General features: G+C 48.1%; 1 protein-coding gene across 3 annotated transcripts in view; it reads right to left on the reverse strand.

The window, feature by feature from the left end:
* Positions 1 to 25,682, reverse strand: part of ANKRD42 (ankyrin repeat domain 42) — a 42,989-nt gene that overhangs the window by 4,618 nt on the left and 12,689 nt on the right. For 2 of the 3 annotated variants that reach the window (XM_064169446.1, XM_064169454.1), the window contains exons 6-12: positions 20,741 to 20,941; positions 18,295 to 18,420; positions 14,236 to 14,341; positions 12,946 to 13,121; positions 10,395 to 10,521; positions 5,674 to 5,818; positions 516 to 631 (exon numbers count right to left, since the gene is read on the reverse strand). In XM_064169446.1, coding sequence (XP_064025516.1) covers positions 536 to 631; positions 5,674 to 5,818; positions 10,395 to 10,521; positions 12,946 to 13,121; positions 14,236 to 14,341; positions 18,295 to 18,420; positions 20,741 to 20,941 — 977 coding nt within the window. In that variant the 3' untranslated portion in view covers positions 516 to 535. The remainder of the gene's footprint in view (positions 1 to 515; positions 632 to 5,673; positions 5,819 to 10,394; positions 10,522 to 12,945; positions 13,122 to 14,235; positions 14,342 to 18,294; positions 18,421 to 20,740; positions 20,942 to 25,682) is intronic. The other variant, XM_064169459.1, reaches the window with a different exon arrangement.

Here is a 25,682-nt window from a genome sequence, read left to right on the forward strand (position 1 = left end):
CATGCATTGAAGTGGGCTCTAGAGACTGGATTTCTCTTCTTTAGCTCTTAGGCAGGGCCTATGCTGTTGGTCATCCCTCCTCTCCTTCAGTCTGTGTATCCAAAAACTCCACTGGGTTGTTTTTTCTGAAATTCTCAGAGATTAGTTTCCATTTGGTGACAAAGGAGAGGATTCAAGGACAAGCAAATTAACCTTACAGTGCAAGGATTTCTTATCAGAAAGCCAAATAGGCACAACGAGGGTTCCAAAGGGGAAAGAATTTCACAGTAACACAAAAATGAGAGGAAAATCTTCACATGTGAGCTTGTAATGTTATTTTTGTTGCCCTTTTCTTCCGGGGAGGGAGTGTGTGGGGGGGTGGGTTTCAAATCAATGCTGCAGCTGTGAATAAAAACATGTTTAAATGCAAAAGAACTAAAAACAGTTCAGTGAAAGGCAGAGAACTCCTGTGTGGAGCTGGGCTGTACACTCTGCACTATGTCTAGAGTGTTGCCATTCTCCAGCAGCCTGCCTACCCTCCTCTGAAGTTCATCCTTCAGCGCAGTCTCACAAACACTCCTCCAGGGCTGAAGGCTGGTTTCTTCTTTACTTTCTTCTTCTCTTTGCAAGGCTTGGAGATGGTCTCAGCTTCCTGAAACAAAGGACACTCCAGGCATTAAGTAGCAGTTACTTAAACTGGCTACCTCACAAGATAGGCTTTAAAGATACACAGCTTCAAGTAACTGCAGAATATTGCAAAATGAAGGTAAAGGCAGAGTACAGTCCCAGGATATGGGATGAAGGTCACAGCAGGGTAAAACTTGATGCCCCCTTGGTTGTAGCAGTTGCTCTGAGCAGAAGTTCTTTAAAACAAACCTGCCTCTGTGGAAGCTGTCTCCTGTCCTAGTTAGTAAACTTAATGTTAGGAGCCTTTTCCACTAGCTGAACCCTTGGAAGAAGCAGCAGTGTTACTGCACACCAGTTCCTACAGCAGGAGTAGTTTCTATGCCTCACCCAAGGCTGACAAAGGACTGGATGGCAAAGAAAAATGGGGTCTTGACTGTTCCATCAGTTTGCGGGAGTTAGGTGGCAGTGACAGGACTGAAAGTCCAGCTCTCCTCTCCCCAGAGTTAGCATGTGAACTACTCATCTATCCTCCAGATATGAGGGTTTAAAAAGTTCGTTTTCTGTCTTTGCCTGCTAGGTGATTGGATAGTGTCTGCACCTTTCTTGCTGTCAGCAGGCTTGGTACTTGACAGGTGACACACAAGAACACTCACTGAAATCAGCCACTGCACACAGCAACGCAGCACTGTACTGCAGCTCCCCACCAACTCACTTCCCAGGCTGCTGTAAAAGGGAATAAACCATTGCTGAAGGAGTTTCAAAGCCAAAGGAACATCTGACGTTAACTGTGACTGCTACAAAACATGCTGGCTGGGGGTGAGGAGGCTAAAACATAACAGGGTGAGCAGCCAGAAAGGCACTCTGGTTAGAAGGGGAAAGTTACTGAACAGAAGGAACTGCCTGCTGAAAAATACTGGCAGAGAAAGTACCTGCCAGCCTGGGAACTCTAAGGCTGGCAAACAGAAATGGCCTTGAAAAGTACAGATGGCCTCTCTGAAGTACAGCTGTAGTACCTAGAAATCAGGTATCCCGAGACACTGGTCAGCAGGAGCAGGGAGGTCATTCTGCCCCTGTACTCTGCACTGGTTAGACCACACCTTGAGTACTGTGTTCAGTTCTGGGCCCCCCAGTTTAGGAAGGACATTGAGATGCTTGAGCGTGTCCAGAGAAGGGCGACGAGGCTGGGGAGAGGCCTTGAGCACAGCCCTACGAGGAGAGGCTGAGGGAGCTGGGATTGGTTAGCCTGGAGAAGAGGAGGCTCAGGGGTGACCTTATTGCTGTCTACAACTACCTGAAGGGTGGTTGTGGCCAGGAGGAGGTTGCTCTCTTCTCTCAGGGGGCCAGCACCAGAACGAGAGGACACAGCCTCAGGCTGCGCCAGGGGAGATTTAGGCTGGAGGTGAGGAGAAAGTTCTTCACTGAGAGAGTCATTGGACACTGGAATGGGCTGCCCGGGGAGGTGGTGGAGTCGCCGTCCCTGGAGCTGTTCAAGGCAGGATTGGAGGTGGCACTTGGTGCCATGGTCTAGCCTTGAGCTCTGTGGTAAAGGGTTGGACTTGATGATCTATGAGGTCTCTTCCAACCCTGATAATACTGTGATACTGTGACACTACTGATACACACACCACCAAGGGACTGCAAAGGCAATTTATTGCCTGAAAAGGTGGACAAGTAAATAACAGTCTAAAATAACAGAAACTTCAGCATCTACTGGCTGCTTGCAGTAGCAGTGTCCTCTGCCCTCTTTACTTTTTATGATCTAAAAAGGGATCCAAAAGGGAACTCCTCTCCGAGAACTTCCCACACTGCACATACTTTCTCTTTCCCCTACATGGGCTGAACTCTGCACACAAATCTCCAAGGTCTTGGACTCTCACTTGAGACACCTGGCTGACTCCAGACTGTGATGCTGATCACATTTGAAGTGAGACCCTGTTATTCTCTTGTATCTTCTCTGGGCCCACTTTTGGAGTTTGGTTTGTCCTTCCCTCTTCTGGGGACAGCTGGATCCCCATCTGAGATGATTTGGCCCTCTCTGAAATATCACAGTATCACAGTATCATCAGGGTTGGAAGAGACCTCACAGATCATCAAGTCCAACCCTTTACCACAGAGCTCAAGGCTAGACCATGGCACCAAGTGCCACGTCCAATCCTGCCTTGGACAGCTCCAGGGACGGCGACTCCACCACCTCCCCGGGCAGCCCATTCCAGTGTCCAATGACTCTCTCAGTGAAGAACTTTCTCCTCACCTCCAGCCTAAATCTCCCCTGGTGCAGCCTGAGGCTGTGTCCTCTCGTTCTGGTGCTGGCCACCTGAGAGAAGAGAGCAACCTCCTCCTGGCCACAACCACCCTTCAGCTAGTTGTAGACAGCAATAAGGTCACCCCTGAGCCTCCTCTTCTCCAGGCTAACCAATCCCAGCTCCCTCAGCCTCTCCTCGTAGGGCTGTGCTCAAGGCCTCTCCCCAGCCTCGTCACCCTTCTCTGGACACGCTCAAGCATCTCAATGTCCCTCCTAAACTGGGGGGCCCAGAACTGAACACAGCACTCAAGGTGTGGTCTAACCAGTGCAGAGTACAGGGGCAGAATGACCTCCCTGCTCCTGCTGGCCATACCATTCCTGATGCAGGCCAGGATGCCACTGGCTCTCTTGGCCACCTGGGCACACTGCTGGCTCATGTTCAGGCAGATATCAATCAGCACCCCCAGATCCCTCTCTGTCTGGCTGCTCTCCAGCCACTCTGACCCCAGCCTGTATCTCTGCCTGGGGTTGGTGTGGCCAAAGTGCAGCACTCTGCACTTGGAGCTATTGAACCCCATCCCATTGGACTCTGCCCATCTGTCCAGGCGACTTCACACTTCACACTGATCTTCTATATCCTTATAGGTAATCACTCACAAGTACCTCAGCTGTTAGATTGTTGATAACTTTGCTGCACTACTGCAAAGTTTGCAGTAACCTGTGACAGTTGCTGCTGTGACGTTGCTTGTTGCTTTACCATTGATTGCTACCATGATATTGATTGGTTATTATTGATTGCTAATGGTATCAGTAACCTGTAACAGTCACTGCTATGATGTTGCTTGTTGCTTTACCATTGATTGCTACCATGATATTGATTGGTTATTATTGATTGCTAATGGTATCAGTAACCTGTAACAGTTGCTGCTATGACGTTGCTTGCTGCTTTATCATTGATTGCTACCATGATATTGATTGGTTATTACTGATTGCTAATGGTATCAGTAACCTGTAACAGTTGCTGCTATGATGTTGCTTGTTGCTTTCCCATTGATTGCTACCATGTTATTGATTGGTTATTATTGATTGCTAATGGTATCAGTAACCTGTAACAGTTGCTGCTATGATGTTGCTTGTTGCTTTCCCATTGATTGCTACCATGTTATTGATTGGTTATTATTGATTGCTAATGGTATCAGTATCCTGTAACAGTCACTGCTATGACGTTGCTTGCTGCTTTACCATTGATTGCTACCATGTTGTTGATTGGTTATTACTGATTGCTAATGGTATTTTTGCAATAGCTTGGTATAAATATGTATTGATATTAGCTTTATTAATCATAGGTATACTTGCTGTTGGTGATTTTTCTTGGTGTATTTGTCATACTCTGCAATAAAGTAGAGAACTGTAGAGGATAAAAGCCTGTGTCCTTGTGGATTACAGAATCCAGCAAATGAGCTCTGCACACCCACAGGTTGGGTAACTCTTTAGGGGGAGACAACTGCTCTACTGAAGCACCAACCCAGTCTCAGATATCAGCTCCCAGTCAAGATGAACTGTCATCACTGCATATGCAGCATGGAAGTCCTTGGGGGTCAGTCCAGTCACAGAATCACAAAATGCCAGGTTGGAAGAGATCCCAAGGATCACTTGGTCCAACCTTTCTAGGTGATAGCTTAGTTTAAATGCACCCTGTCAAGATGAGCCTTAAAATTGACCAATGTAGGGGACTCCACTACTTTCCCTGAGAGATTATTCCAGTGTCTAGCTGTTATGGTGAAAAATTTTCTTCTGGAATCTAAATGGAATATCCTGCAACTTGTACCCACCATCCCTTGTCTTTCCCATGTATTTCCTTTTAAAAAGGGAGTCTCTGTCCTCCTGGTAGCCACCCTTTATGTACTGGTATGTACTAGGCTGAACAAATCCAGTTCTCTCAGCCTTTCCTCAGTCTTCCAGTCCCCTGATCATTCTCATGGCCCTTCTCTGGACACATCCAGCCTGTCCCTATTTTTCGGTATGTTTGGGACCAAAACTGAATGCAGTACTCTTAAGTGTGGCCTCTTGAGCACTGAGTGGAGTGGGACAAAGACTTCTTTATCTCTGTTGGCAATGCCCTCATTGATCCAACCCAGCATCTGTTTGCTTTCTTGACTGCTGCAGCACACTATTTGCTCATGCTGAGCTTGTCCACCAAGAACCCCTGCTCACTTTCCACAGGAGTGCTCTTCAGCCAGATAGATCCTAGTCTAAGCTGCACTCCTGGTCATGTATTCTCAGGTGCAAGACCCTACACTCACCCCTGTTGAAATTCATGAGGTTTTTGCTATCTCACTCATTCAGCCTGTCCAGATCTTCCTGGAGGGTGACTTTCCATTCTGGAGTGTCAACCTCCTCCCTCATTTTGGTGTCACCTGCAAACACCATCAGGGTGCTCTTGATCCCAACATCCAGATCACTTATTATTAAGTGATTAGAACATTAAAGAGTGCATCAATCCCTGGAGGATCCCACTTGTGGCTGCCAGGCTGGGAAAAACTATTGACTACCCCGCTGTGGGCATGGCCTGTAAGCAACTTCTCTTGTTAATATGAAGATGAAGAATGTTGGTGCTTCTGCACCAGGGTACAAAGGTAAACCGATGTCCTTTCAGAGCAGACACTGTCAGGATGTGACCAAGGCTACTGCTCCCTGCAGCGCTCCAAGCAAAAAGCTGCCAGCACATATACAGCAGTATTTCCTAGCACCCCATGAGAGCAAACACACAAGCCACCAGCAGCAGCCTCTGTCCCACACTCTGGGGCACTTTGTGTAGCACTCACCACGGGGAGAGAGGTGGGCATGCAGGTTTTCTCCAGGCTCTTTCGAAGGTGGTTTATCTCAGCACGGCAGCCATCCAGCTGGCTCTCCAGCTTCTCCCGCCTGACACGCTCATGTTCCAGCTGGGCCTCCAGCTCCCTCACAGCCCTGCCAGAAGCAAAGCAGAGCACAAAACACATCTAAATCTGTCCCGACTACTCCAGCTGGCTCTGTGCCTTTGCTAAGGCACAGGACAGTGAGACAGAAAGCACGGCAGCACTCCTCGCAGCAGCTGCGCTGAGGTGAGCTGGGGCGTGCTGCTGGCTCTTGACCCCTCGCAGCAGCTCTGAAGAGCTGGGGCTGCCGCTTGGCGCTCAGCGATGCTCAGCGGTGCTCAGCGGTGCTCAGCGGTGCTCAGCGGTGCTCAGCGATGCTCAGCGGTGCTCGGCGGTGCTCCGCAGGCTGCCCACGCGATGGAGACACCTTCCCACACGCTGAGCCAGGCGGTGCGCAGCCGCTGCGCTCTCACCCGCGTCCGCTCCAGCCGCCGGAGCGGGGACAGCAGGAAGCAGAGAGGGGTAGGACACAGCCTTGTCGTTCACATCTGGTGCTTCTGCACCCTTCCTGATGCTTGGCTTTTAGCTGCAGACGAGGAATACTCAACCGGCAGCCTGCATGGCACTTAGTGGAGGGAAAGCAAAGCTGAGAACCAGTTGCACAAGATCTGTCGTCGGTCACACCCACGACAGCTTCTGTAGTGATTGAGATTCTTGGAACTGTTTAGCTGAGACATCATTCACATATAAAATAACACATTGTAACAGCATTTGACCTCAGCATGAGAGTGGTGAGAGCCTGGAATGGGTTGCCCAGGGAGGTGGCTGAGGCCCATCCCTGGATGTGTTTAAGGCCAGGCTGGATGAGGCTGTGGCCAGCCTGATCTTGGCTAGGGTGTCCCTGCCCATGGCAGGGGGGTTGGAACTAGATGATTCTTGTGGTCCCTTCCAATCCTGACTGATTCTATGATTCTCTACTTCGTTGTGTTTCTGTCACACATCTCCACAGTACTGATACGTTCAGCAAATAAAGACTCAGGCCACAGGGATCATTCTTCTATCTTAGTTAGTGTTTATCAGAGTCTCATTGGTCACTCCCACAACAGCTTCTCAATTAATTGAGATCCTTGGAACTGTTTAGCTGAGACATAATTCACACATAAGAGAATACATTATAACAGCATTTGACCTCAGCAAATGAGTCACCTGAAGACAAGCTAGGACTCCTCTCTATCAGGGTAGATTAGCACAGCTACCAAGATGGAAGACTGGTAGAAGGAAAAGGGAGATGTCTGCCCTGTGCCTTCAAACAGCACAGCAGAAGAGTTCTGGCCAAGAGCTGCTTGCTGAGACTGAAGTACTCCTGCCCCGTGCAGCCCAGAGCCATAGCAGCCTTAGCCACACTGCAAGAGCAGCCTCTGCTTATGCTCGGGGGACAGGCCAGCTCCTTGCAGGCTCCAGATCAATGATGGGACAGCTCACAGCCTAGTCAGAGCACTGCACAGTGATCCACACCAGGTGTCTTATGGCCAGAAAACATGGACTGAAGCAGGAACCTCCAAAGTCTGCTAGAGTGGCCTTCCCAAGTGGCAGCTCCTGCTTTTCAGCTAGTAAAATAGTGTTGTCATTAAATATTTGTAAATAGGAGGTTCTGGGGCATATGACACAGTCATGGCATTGTTGGGACTGGAGAAGAGGTCTAAGATCATCAAGTCCAACCATCAAACTAACACCACCACAGCAATTAAACCACGTCCTGAAGTGATATAAGCACCTCGGGGTTTATCCACAGGTAGATACTGCTGAGCAGGGTAGGTAGGTATGCTGAGAAGCAGTATTTCCATTTCAAAAGGCCAGTGTCAAGCTAGGGATTCTTTTAGGCCTCCACAGGTGACAGGAAGACCCTTCAGAGATCCTCACAATTTTTCTAGGTTACCTGCACAGGCCACAGAAAACAAAGCCCCTTAAAGAGCCTTATCATAGAATCAACCAGGTTGGAAGAGACCTCCAAGATCATCCAGTCCAACCTAGCACCCAGCCCTAGCCAGTCAACTAGACCATGGCACTAAGTGCCTCAGCCAGGCTTTTCTTCAACACCTCCAGGGACGGTGACTCCACCACCTCCCTGGGCAGCCCATTCCAATGCCAATCACTCTCTCTGGCAACAACTTCCTCCTAACATCCAGCCTAGACCTCCCGCAGCACAACTTGAGACTGTGTCCCCTTGTTCTGTTGCTGGTTGTCTGGCAGAAGAGACCAACCCCCACCTGGCTACAGCCTCACTCCATTAGGCACTGCTAGCTTTTGAGTAGCTGCTCCAGACAAAATGAACTCTAATGTCTGCTGTTAGTAAACACTGACTTTTCCATCATTGCAGACACTTTGGTCTGACCTTCCAATGCAGGCATCAGCATCTGAGCTGGTCACTGCCCTTCTTTAAAGCCAGGAGAGTTGCTCCTAGAAGCTATGAATATCATGAAGTACATGTCTGAAAGTGCCTCCATCTGTCCATGGATTCTGAAAAGGAGCTCAAGGTAACTAACTCAGATATAGGTACCTGTGCTGCAGACAAGGAAGACAGACCTTCAGCCTGGGCTGTGTTAAAGGGTGATCTGGAACCCAAGGAAATCCAGACCTCAGTTTCTTGGCTCACGTATGGCTGTAAAATACACAGTGACACCTATTGCCTGCTCCAGATCGATACAGACTGCTAAGTCTGCTTTCTTCTTGATGGCATACAAGACTTTTGAATACAGTTTCCTCTCAGTGACCAAACAGAGACAGTAGTCTTTAGTGGCTCAAACACATAATAGACATGATTATCTAAATAGACTGAGAACACTAGGTAGCCAAATGTTGGACAGGTAGAGGCAGAGACAGAGCTCTCTTCTGAATGCTTCAGTATCATTTAAGCTCTATATCTTCTTTTCTTTGAAACTCAGCCTGCCCATCAAATCATCAATCCAATCTAACAGAAACCTTTGACCCTGAGAATTAGACATCAAGAAATCTTCACATGCAAGTGCAAGCTTGCTGAGATTTCTTTTTCCTGTGGTTTTCATTTGAGCTAATGCTTTCTTGAGCATAGAAATACATAGCCCTTGACACAGAAGTGTAGTGAGTCATTGAATAATTTCTGCTGTCTGTGCACTTCCATCCAAGACATGCCAAAAGCATTGCTTTTTTAATTAAAATGCATACATGTATTTTGAAACAAAACAGCCATGACTGTTCAGGCACTGGAATGAGCTGCCCAGGGAGGTGGTGGAGTCACCAACCCTGGATGTTTTTAAGGGCTCTTTGTATGCAGTGCTTAGGGATATGTTTTAAGGTGAATATTGTAGAGTAAGATTATAGGTTGGACTTGGTGATCCTGAGGATCTTTTCCAACCTGGATGTTTCTGTGATTCTGTGAACTGGACACATATCACAGGATCACAGGACATTAGGGATTGGAAGAGACCCAAGGAGATCGCCGAGTCTTGCAGCATATGTGTGTGGTCCTACACATATGCTGCAAAGAAACAGCTGATCTTGCACAAAAAGTGAGGATCCATCAAACACTTGTGTTATGCTGTGGGGCTGATGCCAGAGGCAGAAGTTTTGAAATGGTCAGGCAAATTGCTAAAGTCCGTTTCTTTTTGCCATGCCCAAAGCTGGCAATTGAAAAAGACAGAATGGCCAAAACAATTTGAGTGTTCTGGCAGTGTTCTGGAAGGTTAACAGGCCTATTAGATGTCCTGGCTTGCCCCACCCTTCTGCTGATGGGGCAAGCAAGGGTGGAAGGAAAACAGAGACTTGGGCCATTATGTCCCCTCCCAGAGTGATAAACAGGTACCCACAGGGGTTTAGGTGCTTGTTGGTGTCTTGCCCAAATAAGGGGGAGCAAGCCCTGGGTTCACCTAATATGGTCAGCTTTGCAGATGCCATTTTGATTGGTGAATCTCTGTGGCCAAAGGAGCCTTTGCACTCGGGCAAGTAATAGAAATTGAGCTAAGTTGCAAGCAGTTGAGCTGCTCCTTCCTGTCTGCCTGTGCTTCACTGCTCTTGGTCAATGTGTTTTGCTCTGCCTCATGCTCCAGACCAGCTTAGCCTTGTTATTTTGGGCTTGAGCTACCTGGAAACTGAAATGCCTCAAGTTTCCCAGCAGAAGGCATTTAAGTACCTCACAACATGGCAAGCAGTGCCACTGCCATGGTGCTCCCTGCACATCTGCAAGAGATGCTGCCTGCACCTCTGCAAACCTCTGTGCCAAGAGGAACCAGGATCAGGTCAGAGATCCTCTGCCTCTTTCCCAGCACCCTGGGAGGATCTAGAAGCCTCTCAATGGCCAAGCAGTTCCAACACTGCCACAAAGGAGCCAGGGACTATCTTGAAACGTCTACTCCACTGCCATGAGTAGCACAGACTTTCCCTAGGGCACAGGGCTGCCTTTCATTTGTAAGTGGGGCAAAGCCATTTTTGAGGCCAAACCTTTTCCAATTGTTCTGATTTTCCTAAATTACTACAGTGCCAATAAGCATCCTTTCCCAAACAGATTAAGAACCCAAAATGTAACTAATTAGTATAAAAATGAACTACATATTTTATAGTTCCTGCCTCGGTGATTGCTCCAACTAAATCAGGCAGCCTTGGAGAAAGCCTAAAACAAGCTCCACAGAGTTACACATTAGCAGAGCAAACCTTACCTCTCAACCTCCCTTTCCTCTTTTTTCATCTTCTTCTTCTCCTCAGTTATTCCTCCCAGCTGCCTGTAGTTGCTGTAGGCAATTTCTAGAAGATGCTGAAGCTCTTGAATCTTGCGATAGGCCCTTACTGTAAGAAAGAGTTCTGCAGGTGAGTAAAGTTCACAGAGAAGACAGTCATGCTGGAATCCATCAGTCTGGAAAAGAGTCTCACAAGCACAAGAGCAGAAATTGCACTGCCCAGCAAATACTGAGCTACACCTGACACCCACACAGCAAACAGATCTCAAAACCAACAAGCACCACCACACATTAAAACAATGGAACAACTATGTTGTGACTTCCCTCTGCTATGCCTTCTCATTTCCCACTGTGGCCATCTGAGCTGAGTTTCTAGCTCAGACATAGGGGAGAGGTGAACATTCTAGGGATGGGCCATATAATAGCAACAATGGATAAGGTAATATAATTTCACAGGAGCATCAAGAGCTTTATGTCTAGAAACACAGCTTGTACCTTCCCCTTGCTGCTTCTGCCACTTCAGCTGCGCCCACTGCACTTTGGCCACAACAACCCCAAGCAGCGCTACAGGCTGGGGACTGAGTGGCTGGAGAGCAGCCAGGAGGAAAGGGACCTGGGGGTACTGGTAGATAGTAGCTGAAGATGAGCCAGCAGTGTGCCCAGGTGGCCAAGAGAGCCAATGGCATCCTGGCCTGCATCAGGAACAGTGTGGCCAGCAGGGTAAGGGAGGTTATTCTGCCCCTGTACTTAGCACTGGTCAGGCCACACCTTGAGTGCTGTGTCCAGTTCTGGGCCAGTCAATTCAAGAAAGATGTTGAACTGCTGGAATGTGTCCAGAGAAGGGTGACAAAGCTGGTGAGGGGCCTGGAACACAAACCCTATGAGTAGAGGCTGAGGGAGCTGGGGTTGTTTAGCCTAGAGAAGAGGAGGCTCAGGGGTAATCTTATTACTGTTTACAACTACCTGAAGGGAGGCTGTAGCCAGGTGGGGGGTGGCCTCTTCTCCCAGGCAACCAGCAACAGAACAATGGGACACAGTCTCAAGCTGTGCCATGGCAGGTCTAGGCTGGATGTTAGGAGGAAGTTCTTCACAGAGAGAGTGATTGGCATTGGAATGGGCTGCTCTGGGAGGTGGTGGAGGCACCGTCCCTGGAGGTGTTCAAGAAAAGCCTGGCTGAGGCACTTAGTGCCATGGTCTAGTTGACTGGCTAGGGCTGGGTGCTAGGTTGGACTGGATGATCTTGGAGGTCTCTTCCAACCTGGTTGATTCTATGATTCTATGATTCCCCTGCTGCTGTTTTGGCTGCTGCTGCTTTGCCGGCACTTGATCACTTCCCCATCTTCCTTAAGGTTATTGTATTTCTCTAGTAGTTTATTTCTCCTTATATTGTTATATTTAAATTATAAGACATACAGTTTCATTTTTCCCTGACTCTCAAAAAAAAAAAATCCATGTTGTGGTGAGTTTGTTCTACTGGGGGAGGGATCCACCCTAATCTGGGACACCCACAGTTCCTTTGAACACTCAGTGGTACAAACACCATGTCAATTAGCTTATCACAGTATCACAGTATCATCAAGGTTGGAAGAGACCTCATAGATCATCAAGTCCAACCCTTTACCACAGAGCTCAAGGCTAGACCATGGCACCAAGTGCCATGTCCAATCCTGCCTTGAACAGCTCCAGGGACGGCGACTCCACCACCTCCCCGGGCAGCCCATTTCAGTGTCCAATGACTCTCTCAGTGAAGAACTTTCTCCTCACCTCCAGCCTATATTTCCCCTGGTGCAGCTTGAGGCTGTGTCCTCTCCTTCTGGTGCTGGCCACCTGAGAGAAGAGAGCAACCTCCTCCTGGCCACAACCTCCCCTCAGGTAGTTGTAGACAGCAATAAGGTCTCCCCTGAGCCTCCTCTTCTCCAGGCTAACCAATCCCAGCTCCCTCAGCCTCTCCTCGTAGGGCTGTGCTCATGGCCTCTCCCCAGCCTCGTCGCCCTTCTCTAGACACGCTCAAGCATCTCAATGTCCCTCCTAAACTGGGGGGCCCAGAACTGAACACAGCACTCAAGGTGTGGTCTAACCAGTGCAGAGTACAGGGGCAGAATGACCTCCTTGCTCCTGCTGGCCACACCATTCCTGAGGCAGGCCAGGATGCCACTGGCTCTCTTGGCCACCTGGGCACACTGCTGGCTCATGTTCAGGTGGGTATCAATCAGCACCCCCAGGTCCCTCTCTGTCTGGCTGCTCTCCAGCCACTCCGACCCCAGCCTGTATTTCTGCATGGGGTTGGTGTGGCCAAAGTGCAGCACCCTGCACTTGGAGCTATTGAACCCCATCCCATTGGACTCTGCCCATCTGTCCAGGCAGTCAAGGTCCCACTGCAGAGCCCTTCTGCCCTCCAACCCAGCCACATCTGCCCCCAGCTTGGTGTCATAACAATCTTACAACAAAAAAAGGGTCACATCAATTGGCAGAAACTGTTCCTGTCTTGAAACTGACATTTTCACATAAAGAGTGATGTGAAACCAGTGCTTACTGCGTGCGTTCTTCTTCTGCTCTTTGTCCAGGGTTAAATCTTCTTTTCTATCTGTGCTCCCTTCCACACCATGTCTTTCAAAAAACTTGTCATTGCTTGCATCTAGCTCTTCATCACTAGGGTTACTGTCTCCAGTTATTTGTGTCAAAAGATCCACAGCTGCCCCTTGGGCAAACCTGCAGAGAGAGAACAGTGAGCCTACACTGAAATATTCCCACCACCTGGAAAAACGCGGGCAATAGAAACTCTTTGAAACTCTTCACGTTCCAGTTTATCACAGGGGGCTCAGGATTAAAGGGAGCACTAGTACACAAACTATGAGCAGCTAATCTGCTCTTGTAGTATTCTGATGGCATGAGCTCTGCCTCAGTGAAATCTTGTCACACTTACTTCTACATCAGGCACATCCACCTGGAGTACTGCATACAGTTCTGGAGCCCCCATTACAAGATGTGGAGATGCTGGAGCGTGTCCAGAGAGGGGCCACGAGGATGGTCAGGGGACTGAAGCAGCTCTGCTATGAGGACAGACTGAAAGAGTTGGGGCTGTTCAGTCTGGAGAAGAGGAGGCTCCCAGGTGACCTTCTTGTGGCCTTCCAATATCTGAAGGGGGCCTACAAAAAAGCTGGGGAGGGACTTTTTAGGCTATCGGGGAGTAAGAGGACTAGGGGGAATGGAGCAAAGCTGGAGGTGGGGAGATTGAGACTGGCTGTGAGGAGGAAGCTGTTCAGCATGAGAGTGGTGAGAGCCTGGAATGGGTTGCCCTGGGAGGGCAGTTGAGACCCTGTCCCTGGAGGTGTTTAAGGCCAGGTTGGATGAGGCTGTGACCAGCCTGATCTAGGGTAAGATGTCCCTGCCCATGGCAGGGGGGTTGGAACTAGATGATCCTCGTGGTCCCTACCCACCCTAACTGATTCTGTGATTCTATTCTTTTCCTTTGCAGGATATTTCTGACTTGAATCTCATCAGAAGCTGCATTTTTAATCAATGCACAAACCAAGTGGCCTCTGCTATTGCTTATTTACTTCGCTCAGTGAACTGTGAGCATAGCGGCTCACAACTTTGCCTTTGCAGATCAGCTAGATTTCATCTTTTGTGTCTGACCTTGCTAAAAATAAATGAGGTTAAAATTAAAACCTTTTATAGCTACAGTACAGCTTTGCTTATCACTCAGCACTGGAAGTAATGAGCCATGACTGAAACTCAGGATTAATTCCAACAAAGCTGACACACTATTGATCTATAAAGAGGAAGGAAATAAATGACAGAGCTGCAGGATATGTACTGCTACCTCTTGGCTACATCCTTTGGAGTCTCTCCAGCATCATTTTTAATATCACAGTCAGCTCCCATTTCAATCAACCACTGCAAGCAATGGACATGCCCCTGCGCAGCAGCTAAGGGAAGGAAGGTGCACATGAGTCAGTTAAATACAAATGAAGTGTTTCAAACCTAAGCCACCCTCTTCTTGTCACTTTTTTACAGGCCAGAGATTGGGTTCACCAAGACACTACAAGGGAAATACTATTTCAAGGGAAGACTGTATGTCAAGATGCTCAAGTCATGTGGGTTTTGTTACTCTGTTGAGTTCCAGAATCTTGCTGGCAACACTTCCTGGACACAAGTTCAACTAAACATGCCCAGCCTTATGCAGGTAGCACAAGAAATGCAAGTAAGTGCTGCCTCACACTCTGGCAGCAAGGCCTATATGTCAAAGAGAAGCAGCAAAGCACTGCCACTGCCCTCTGGCTCTGGGATTTCATGTACCTGACACAGCTTGTTGCCCCAGTCTGTGGTGTGTGGTGTTGTCTCACGTAGGAGAGAAGGCAGGGCTTTGTGCTGGAGCTATAGGCAACATCATTTCTTGGGACAGACACTTCAGGCAGCACTTCTCAGCTGCAGTCTAAGACAATAGCTTTGCTAGTGGCAAAGGTGGCTGGATGGGTGGGCAGAGGCCAATGGGATGAGATTGAAGAAGGCCAACTACAGGGTTCTGCACTTTGGCCACAACAACCCCAAGCAGCGCTATAGGCTGGGGACAGAGTGGCTGAGAGCAGCCAGGAGGAAAGGGACCTGGGGGTGCTGGTAGATAGTAGCTGAAGATGAGCCAGCAGTGTGCCCAGGTCGCCAAGAGAGCCAATGGCATCCTGGCCTGGATCAGGAACAGTGTGGCCAGTAGGACAAGGGAGGTTATTCTTCCCCTGTACTCAGCACTGGTCAGGCCACACCTTGAGTGCTGTGCCCAGTTCTGGGCCTATACACAATCCAAGAGAGATGTTGAGGTGCTGGAATGTGCCCAGAGAAGGGTGACAAAGCTGGTGAGGGGCCTGGAACACAAACACTCTGAGGAGAGGCTGAGGGAGCTGGGGGTGTTTAGCCTAGAGAAGAGGAGGCTCAGGGGTGACCTCATTGCTGTCTACAACTACCTGAAGGGAGGCTGTGGCCAGATGGGGGGTGGCCTCTTCTCCCAGGCAACCAGCAACAGAACAAGGGGACACAGTCTCAAGTTGTGCCAGGGGAAAGTACAGGCTGGATGTTAGGAGGAAGTTGTTGGCAGAGAGAGTGATTGGCATTGGAATGGGCTGCCCAGGGAGGTGGTGGAGTCACCATCCCTGGAGGTGTTCAAGAAAAGCCTGGCTGAGGCACTTAGTGCCATTGTCTGGTTGACTGGATAGGGCTGGGTGCTAGGTTGGACTGGATGATCTTGGAGGTCTCTTCCAACCTCATTGATTCTATGATTCTAGTCATATGGTCTGGCATGGCTACTGCTCATAGCATGTGGTGCCAGGAATGAGGTCTCACATATGGAAGGCTATATTTGGCATGTCTAGCTCAAACCTGTGAGCTGCTTTTCTCAAGGAATAATAAATCCAGTTCTTGACAGCACTCCTCTGCATGTTTACCACGTTTCTTTTCTTACTAAGGAAATTAAATTACAATACCAGTCATAGTATTTCCTGATAACAACAATAGTACCTGTAAAGATTGGGCATGAAAGAACTGTTAGGTCAGCACCACTCCCAGAAAAGGAGGGTGGAAAACAATGAAAAAATGTCTTTTATGTCATGTCATGACATAACTTTTTTTTTGGTGAGAATTTCAATGATGATGTTAAAAGTCCTGCAATCCATATCTCAATAAAAAAGAAATATGGGAAATAGTGTTAAAAACATATCACAAAAATACCTCCCTCTTTCCTTCCTCTCCTCTTTCTTCTTTCAGACATTACTATGAAACCCTCAAACACAAGAGGACCATGTTTTGATGTAAGGATTGCACTCCACTACACATCAATGTACCAGAAGTTTATCTTCCTTCACAGCATCCTACCAAATTACTTTCAGGCTGGAGAGGCGGGCACAAGCCAACCTCATGAGGTTGAACAAGACCAAATGCAAGGTCCTGCATCTAGGTTTGGGCTATCCCAAGCTCAAATACAGGCTGAGGAGTGATTGGCTGGAGAGCAGCCCTAAGGAGAGGGTCCTGGGGGTGCTGGTGGACAAGAAGCTCAACATGAGCCAGCAGTGTGCACTTGCAGCCCAGAAAACCATCCAGATCCTGAGCTGCAGCAGGAGAATTGTGGCCAGCAGGTCAGGGGAGGTGATTCTCCCCCTCTACTGTGCTCTGCTGAGACCTCACCTGGAGTACTGCATCCAGTTCTGGAGCCCCTATCACAAGAGGGATGTGGAGATGCTGGAGTGTGTCCAGAGAAGTGCCACAAGGATGATCAGAGGGCTGGAGCAGCTCTGCTATGAGGACAGACTGAAAGAGTTGGGGCTGTTCAGTCTGGAGAAGAGAAGGCTCCCAGGTGACCTTCTTGTGGCCTTTCAGTATCTGAAGGGGCCTACAAAAAGCTGGGGAGGGACTTTTCAAAGCTATCAGGGAGTGCCAGGACTGGGGAGAATGGAGCAAAGCTGGAGGTGGGGAGATTCAGACTGGACGTAAGGAGGAAGTTGTTGAGCCTGAGAGTGGTGAGAGCCTGGAATGGGTTGCCCTGGGAGGTGGTTGAGGCCCCATCCCTGGAGGTGTTTAAGGCCAGGCTGGATGAGGCTGTGGCCAGCCTGATCTTGGCTAGGGTGTCCCTGCCCATGGCAGGGGGTTGGAACTGGCTGATCCTTGTGGTCCCTTCCAACCCTGACTGATTCTATCATTCTCTACTTCGTTGTGTTTCTGTTACACATCTCCACAGTACTGATACGTTCAGCAAATAAAGACTCAGGCCACAGGGATCACTTTTCTATCTTAGTTAGTGTTTATCAAAGTCTCATTGGTCACTCCCACAACAGCTTCTCAATTAATTGAGATCCTTGGAACTGTTTAGCTGAGACATAATTCACACATAAGAGAATACATTATAACAGCATTTGACCTCAGCAAATGAGTCACCTGAAGACAAGCTAGGACTCCTCTCTATCAGGGTAGATTAGCACAGCTACCAAGATGGAAGACTGGCAGAAGGAAAAGGGAGATGTCTGCCCTGTGCCTTCAAACAGCACAGCAGAAGAGTTCTGGCCAAGAGCTGCTTGCTGAGACTGAACTACTCCTGCCCCGTGCAGCCCAGAGCCATAGCAGCCTTAGCCACACTGCAAGAGCAGCCTCTGCTTATGCTCGGGGGACAGGCCAGCTCCTTGCAGGCTCCAGATCAATGATGGGACAGCTCACAGCCTAGTCAGAGCACTGCACAGTGATTCACACCAGGTGTCTTATGGCCAGAAAACATGGACTGAAGCAGGAACCTCCAAAGTCTGCTGGAGTGGCCTTCCCAAGTGGCAGCTCCTGCTTTTCAGCTAGTAAAATAGTGTTGTCATTAAATATTTGTAAATAGGAGGTTCTGGGGCATATGACACAGTCATGGCATTGTTGGGACTGGAGAAGAGGTCTAAGATCATCAAGTCCAACCATCAAACTAACACCACCACGGCAATTAAACCACGTCCTGAAGTGATTAAAGCATTTTGGGTAGGTAATGCTGAGTAGGGTAGGTAGGTGATACAAGCAGTACTGACATGTTCAGTAAATAAAGAGTCAGGCCACAGGGATCATTCTTCTGTCTTAGTCAGTGTTTATAAAAGCCACATCTCACCTGATAAAAATAACTATTTCATTTTCAGTTTAGATGTTGCTTTCTCTTTAATACAAACTCTTCTTTCTTGACTTGGTTATTTTGCATCTTAGACACCTATGCACATATAAATCACAAAGGAAGATTTTTGGGCTTGCCCTTTTGAGCCCTGAGGAAACAAGGGGCTGTTTTTCATGAAGTGTACCTGCCTAGCAGCCACTTGAAAAACTAAATAAACAAGTCAGCAACAAACACCACCAGGCTCAAAGAGAGATCATAATTACTGACCTTTGTGCATGAGAGTGGATCCCTTATCATCCCGCTCATTGATATTGATTACTCCACTTCTCACTAATCTTCTAAGCATTAACAAGTCCCCTTTGAAAGCAGCACCATGAGCTGGGAAAGCTAAAACTGAAAATGAAATGCACATTACCAAACCACTGCCAGTAATTCCACTGAACGTGCTGGTGTTTGCCTCTCTCGTAGCAACTCAGGCATGGAGACTTCATAGCTGTGGTTAGCAAGGTTAACGAACCCTTAATCAGTTAAAATGCAGCTGTGTTATCAGCACTCTTTCATCACAGACTTGCCTAGACGTGTCTTTGATACACCTACAGGCATCTTACACAGTTAAGAGATTCATCTCATAAACCTGAAATAGCAAGTATCCCTTGGTGTATGGTTGATGTAGTAGTACTGGTGCTAACTGGAGTTGTTTGCCTATTCTGAATTTCATAGTCTAAGCAAATATATAAACTATTTTTTCCCTGCTTAAAAGCAGGTAATTTGATTGTTCTGGTTGATTCTATGATCCTATGATGCTGGTTATTTTGTGCAGACAGGGAGTACTGACACATATGTGTATCTGTATAATGAATGAAGACTAGCAGATAGGACCAGTAAGTGCCTGAAAGTTGAGAGGTGAAGTTGCAGTTATAGAATGATAGAATCAGCCAGGGTTGGAAGGGACCACAAGGATCATCTAGTTCCAACCCCCCTGCCATGGGCAGGGACACCCTACCCTAGATTAGGCTGGCCACAGCCACATCCAGCCTGGCCTTAAAAGACGTTTAAGGCTAAGACGTGTGGTCCCTTCCAACCCTGACTGATTCTATGATTCTACAACCTCCAGGCATGGGGCCTCAACCACCTCCCAGGGCAACCCATTCCAGCCTCTCACCACTCTCATGCTCAACAACTTCCTCCTCACAGCCAGTCTGAATCTCCTCACCTCCAGCTTTGCTCCATTCCCCCTAGCCCTCTCACTCCCTGATAGCCTGAAAAGTCCTTCCCCAGCCTTTTTGTAGGCCCCCTCCAGATACTGGAAGGCCACAAGAAGGTCACCTGGGAGCCTCTTCTTCAGACTGAACAGCCCCAACTCTTTTAGTCTGTCTTCACAGCAGAGCTGCTCCAGCCCTCTGAGCATTCTCATGGCCATCCTCTGGACATGCCCCAGCATCACCCCATCCCTCTTGTATTAGGGACTCCAGAACTGGACACAGTGCTTCAGGTGGGGTCTCACCAGGGGGGAGTAGAGGGGGAGAATCACCTCCCTCCACCTGCTGGCCACACATCTCCTGATGTAGCCCAGGATCTGGTTGGCCCTCCAGGCTGCAGGTGCACACTGCTGGCTCCTGTTGAGCTTCTCATCCACCAGCACCCCCAAGTCCCTCTCCTCAGGGCTGCTCTCCAGCCAGTCACTGCCCAGCCTGTATTTGTGCTTGGGATTGCCTCGACCCTGTTGCAGCTCTCATATCCTTGCTCTCTCAAAAGTTCTCTTTACAGACCTTGCCACACTTGCATCCTTTGGCAGTTCTGACTGCAGTAGTATTGCTGGGTAATGAGTAATCTTGATTTCAGAAGGACACTTTCAGGCTAAAATGCTACTCAATCCAAGCAACGGATTTTGAGCAGGTGAATCTGCAAACTCATTACAGTTATACAGTTTTCCTGGATTTCTGCTGGAGGTTAAGAAAAACATGGATAACTTGGTCTTCATAATGCTACAGAAGGTGCCAAGTTTCATTTTGGTCATGGGTAAAGCTAAGATATTTATAAATCACAGAGAGTATCCCTCTTGCTAGCTATCAATACATGTAGTAAGCATTGAAAAGAACAGCTCTTCCTTGTTTTGGTGACTTGAATGTTTTAATTCTGCTTACACAACAGTTTAGAATTTCAATAGAATTACAATACCTGTTTTCATAGAATCATAGAATCAATCAGGTTGGAAGAGACCTCCAACATCATCCAGTCCAACCTAGCACCCAGCCCTAGCCAGTCAACTAGACCATGGCACTAAGTGCCTCAGCCAGGCTTTGCTTGAACACCTCCAGGCACGGCAACTCCACCACCTCCCTGGGCAGCCCATTCCAATGCCAATCACTCTCTCTGACAACAACTTCCACCTAACATCCAGCCTAGACCTTCCCTGGCACAACTTGAGACTGTGTCCCCTTGTTCTGTTGCTGGTAGCCTGGCAGAAGAGATGAACCCCGACCTGGCTACAGCCTCCCTTCAGGTAGCTGTGGAGAGCAATGAGGTCACCCCTGAGCCTCCTCTTCTCCAGGCTGAACACCTCCAGCTCCCTCAGCCTCTCCTCGCTGGGCTGTGTTCCAGGCCCCTCACCAGCTTCCTCTCTTCTCTGGACATATTCCAGTATCTCAATATCTGTCTTGAATTTAGGCATCCAGAACTGGACACTGTACTCAAGGTCTTGATCCATACTCACCATCCTGTGTCTCTGGATGCTTCCCCTCTTTTTCCACACCATCAATATATTGCAGAATATTATCTTTATAGAATCGCTCGGCCAAGTCCCTTGGAGTCTCTCCTTGGTCATTCCTGGCTTCCAATGCATGCACAACACTGGCCATTTTACTGACCAAGAATTTAAAGCAAGGCAAATGTCCTTCTACTGCTGCCAGGTGAGCTGTAGCACAGGGAAGAGAAGAAGTATGTTAGAGCAGAGCACTGGTGCCCACCGAGAAAGGCACTCTTCTCACCAACAGCTAGATGTAGCTCATCTACCAGCACTTGAGCTGTCCGACACTGCACAACAGCTATGAGCAGCCTCAGTTCAACAGAGATGTCCAGCTCCTATCTAGTACAGAGTTCAGGAGGTGGAGGAAGGCTGCCATGTGCAATGAATTCCCTGGCCATGCTGACTGCAGGACAAAATAGTGTCAAGTGACTGTTGAGCACTAGCTGGGAGAGTGCACTGCTGGAGTCCTGTCCTCCTCAGGAACACAAATTTCACTCCTCAGCAACTAACTTCACTGTCCTAGGGGTACTCAAAACTGAGGACCAACAAGCAGCATCCTTGATTACAAGTTAAAGCCTGCTTTAGTTCCACCTCTCCTGTGCCACCACAAACAAGTCACACCATACCCTCAGTTATCCTGCCTATAATATGAGGATAGTGACATTGACTCTACAAGGTAAAGTACTTGAAGGTACAGTACACCCCATGACAGAAGCTGCTATTCACAGCATGCCTATTACTACATTCTCTCCCTCCAGCTGTTGTAGACAGTTGCTGCATGCAGGAGCTGCTCCAGCCCATCCATGTGAAGGTTGTTTCCCCCTCTGTCTTTTAGGCTATGCTGAAGCTAAGTTATTTAACAACTAAACCAGAGTGCTGGGCCTAGAATGAAGTAAGAGGTACAAAACGTGTGCTCACTATTTTGAAATGAATAGTAATCTCTAGTCCCACTAAGGGAAAGAAGTTGACAAATAACTACTTATTATAAGTTATGACTGCATGAAAAGGTCCTGGAAAAGCTGACTGATACTCTGCAGGCAAAAAAGATTAGTCTGTCTCCTGGTAAGAATCTCATTACCTTCATAATGCACAAACAATGTACTCAGGACAAAAAGAAAAAAGGAAGTGTCCAATTTTGGCACATCCAAGTTCTCTGTTGCAAACCATTCACAGCTCTCCAGAGTGTAACTGCTCTAAAAGGTTATGGATATTGGTTTTACAGCAAGATTATGATATTTAGGTACAGGCAATTGCTAGAATTTAAATCTGAGCATCACTGAAATCACAGAAACACAGAATCAGTCAGGGTTGGAAGGGACCACAAGGATCAGCCAGTTCCAACCTCCCCTGCCACAGGCAGGGACACGCTCCCCTAGATCAGGCTGGCCACAGCCTCATCCAGCCTGGCCTTAAACACCTCCAGGGATGGAGCCTCAAACACCTCCCTGGGCAACCCATTCCAGGCTTTCACCACTCTCATGCTGAACAACTTCCTCCTCACATCCAGTCTGAACCTACCCATCTCCAGCTTTGCTCCATTCCCCCTAGTCCTGTCACTTCCTGATAACCTAAAAGCTCAGGGGGGACCTCATTGCTGTCTACAACTACCTGAAGGGAGGTTGTAGCCAGGTGGGGGTTGGTTGGGGGCTTACCTTTTCTCTCCCTACATCTAATTCCTTTCTTTTGGGAAAGAAGGGGGAAGAGGGAAAGGCACTCTATAAATTGTTATTGGTTCTATCAAATATATATTTGAGTCTCTGGGCATTTAAATTAGAACCAAGACAAACCATCAAGCCAGTTCTTTATCCATCTAGTGGTCCACCTATCAAACTCATGTGTCACCAACTTTCTTTATCTTATTCAGTAAGTTAGTTAAGTAGGAGTGAAAAGAAGCAGCACCCTTTAAAGGTTAAGTAGCAATTACTAGTTGAGTGGTGTAAAACTGATTCAGCCCTTATGAAGCCACTTTCTGATACCTAAAATTTCAGGGATAAAACTTTACTCTTTCTTTTTGTTGTTGGAGGTCCTGTTCCATGCAGAAAGCAGCCAGATGAGAAGGGGGAAATCTCATCTGCAAGATGAGAAGGGGGAAACAGATTAAAGGTTTTAATTATTTAATTTATATTTTTATATGTTTTATTACATATACTATACATATTATACTTTAATATTATTTCATGCTATTAAATAATTTAATAATTAACTAATTTAGGCTGGATGTTAGGAGGAAGTTCTTCATAGAAAGAGTGATTGGCTTTGGAATGGGCTGCCCAGGGAGGTGGTGGAGTCACCATCCCTGAAGGTGTTTAAGAGGACACTGGATGAGGCACTTAGTTTAGTTAATTGAAGGTGTTAGGGGACAGGTTGGACTCGATGATCTCAAAGGTCTTTTCCAACCTGGTTAATTCTGTGGTTCTGTAATTGTATTCTGTCTGTGTGTTTCTGCAGTTTCAGTGGGATGCTGTAGAAGACAAATAAAGGAGCTTTTCGTAACTAGCTTTTAACTTTAGTGTTTCTTAGTAGCCAGTAACCAACTTGTAACCCATCCTCAAGCATGTGGAGCACTTGCAATTGAGCCCAAAGCTAATGGGCACCTCCAAGCAGTGTGCCCAGGTGGCCAAGAGGGCCAATGGCATCCTGGCCTGCATCAGGAACAGTGTGGCCAGTAGGACAAGGGAGGTTATTCTGCCCCTGTACTCTGCACTGGTCAGGCCACACCTTGAGTGCTGTGTCCAGTTCTGGGCTCCTCAATTCAAGAGAGATGTTGAGGTGCTGGAACATGTCCAGAGAAGGGCAACAAAGCTGGTGAGGGGCCTGGAACACAAACACTATGAGGAGAGGCTGAGGAAGCTGGGGGTGTTTAGCCTGGAGAAGAGGAGGCTCAGGGCTGACCTCATTGCTGTCTACAACTACCTGAAGGGAGGCTGTAGCCAGATGGGGGTTGGTCTCTTCTGCCAGGGAACCAGCAACAGAACAAGGGGACACAGTCTCAAGTTGTGCCGGGGAAAGTATAGGCTGGATTAGGAGAAAGTTAGGAGGAAGTTGAGCCTCCTCTTCTCCAGGATAAACACCCCCAGCTCCCTCAGCCTCTCCTCACAGGGCTGTGTTCCAGGCCCCTCAGCAGCTTTCTTGCCCTTCTCTGGACACATTCCAGTATCTCAACATCTCTCTTGAACTGAGGGGCCCAGAACTGGACACAGCACTCAAGGTGTGGCCTGACCAGTGCTGAGTACAGGGGCAGAATAACCTCCCTTGTCCTGCTGGCCACACTCTTCCTGACCCAGGCCAGGATGCCATTGGCTCCCTTGGCCACCTGGGCACACTGCTGGCTCCTGTTCAGCTACTATCTACCAGTACCCCCAGGTGCCTTTCTCCCTGGCTGCTCTCCAGCCACTCTGTCCCCAGCCTGTAGCGCTGCTTGGAGTTGTTGTGGCCAAAGTGCAGAACCCTGCACTTGGCCTTGTTAAATCTCATCCCATTGGCCTCTGCCCACCCATCCAGCCTGTCCAGGTCCCTCTGCAGGGCTCTCCTACCTTCCAACAGATCCACACCTGCTCCTAGCTTGGTGTCATCTGCAAACTTACTGATGCTGGACTCAATCTCCTCGTCCAGATCATCAGTAAAGATATTGCACAGGACTGGACCCAGCACTGATCCCTGGGGAACACCACTAGTGACAGCTGCCAACTGCATGTGGCACCATTCACCACCACTCTGTGGGCTCTGCCATCCAGCCAGTTCTTGACCCAGTACAGAGTGAATCTGTGCAAGCCATGAGCTGTCAGCTTGGCTAGGAGCTTCTTGTGGCAAACAGTGTCAAAGGCTTTGCTGCAGTCCAGGTAGACTACATCCACAGCCTGCCCCACATTCACCAGGCAGGTACAAGCGTTATTACGGACATGTTCCCAAATGCAAATAAAATCCACCTTCTACACTGCCACTAGGGTGCCCAACATCATAACTCCTTACTGACAACACACCAGATGTCCTGCGAGGATGCAAGAGCCTCACAGGCTTTAACAAGACCCAGCTCTGTAAAAGAGAACAGATAGCAGTTTTCTAGATAAGCAGTGCAAGTTATAGAGGGAAAAAAAAACCCACCTGCTATTTGGAACAATCTGACAACCAACAAGAAGGAAAATGCTAAAAGCATGCAATGAGAATCCAGGATATGAACAATATCACTGAACCTACAGAAGCTATTGAGGCAGTGGTGCAGTAGGCAGAGGGACACTGGAGAAATAATGAAGAGCAAGGAACAAACACGGCCCATTTTGAGTGCAGAAATGTCTACAGCCACGATTAAGAGTACAGATGAGAGTTCACACAGGATACCAGTATTGCAGAAATCAACATGAAGAAATAACATATAAATGAAATCAAAGGTTTTACCAAATCAGTTAAGAAAGAGTGGGATACAAAAACCTGCACGTGAACAAGCTAGAATCTGATCACAGTGGCACAGCCATTAAAGCCTAGCACAAAATCAAAAAGGAGCCTGTAGCAGCTGAAACTGCCTCCTACCCTAACTACTCTTCTCCTCATGTGACCTCCATTGGCACACATGCTCTGGAGATGCTTTCCACCTACACAGCCTGCTCCTTGTTCCAGTATCCATTTGTTCTGGTTTTGCCAGAACAGAATCCCAGACCAACCATGGGCTGCAGGCCGTTAGCAGTTCTGAGTCAGCTCAGACAGATGACTGGAGTTGGCTACAGGTGTGCCCCAGACCATGAGCATCACTCTCAGTATAAAGGGGAAAGTTTGCTGAGAAGAGGGGAGTCTCACTATAGAGCTTCCTGCTTGAATTCCTTCTTACCTTGTTCTTCTTTCTCCTGTTCTTTGTTGGGCTCAGTGTAACTTTATGTCTTGTACCAACATTAGTATTAATTTGACTATTTCACTAAGT

Source organism: Pogoniulus pusillus, chromosome 3, assembly GCF_015220805.1.
Source record: "Pogoniulus pusillus isolate bPogPus1 chromosome 3, bPogPus1.pri, whole genome shotgun sequence".
NCBI lineage: Eukaryota > Metazoa > Chordata > Aves > Piciformes > Lybiidae > Pogoniulus > Pogoniulus pusillus.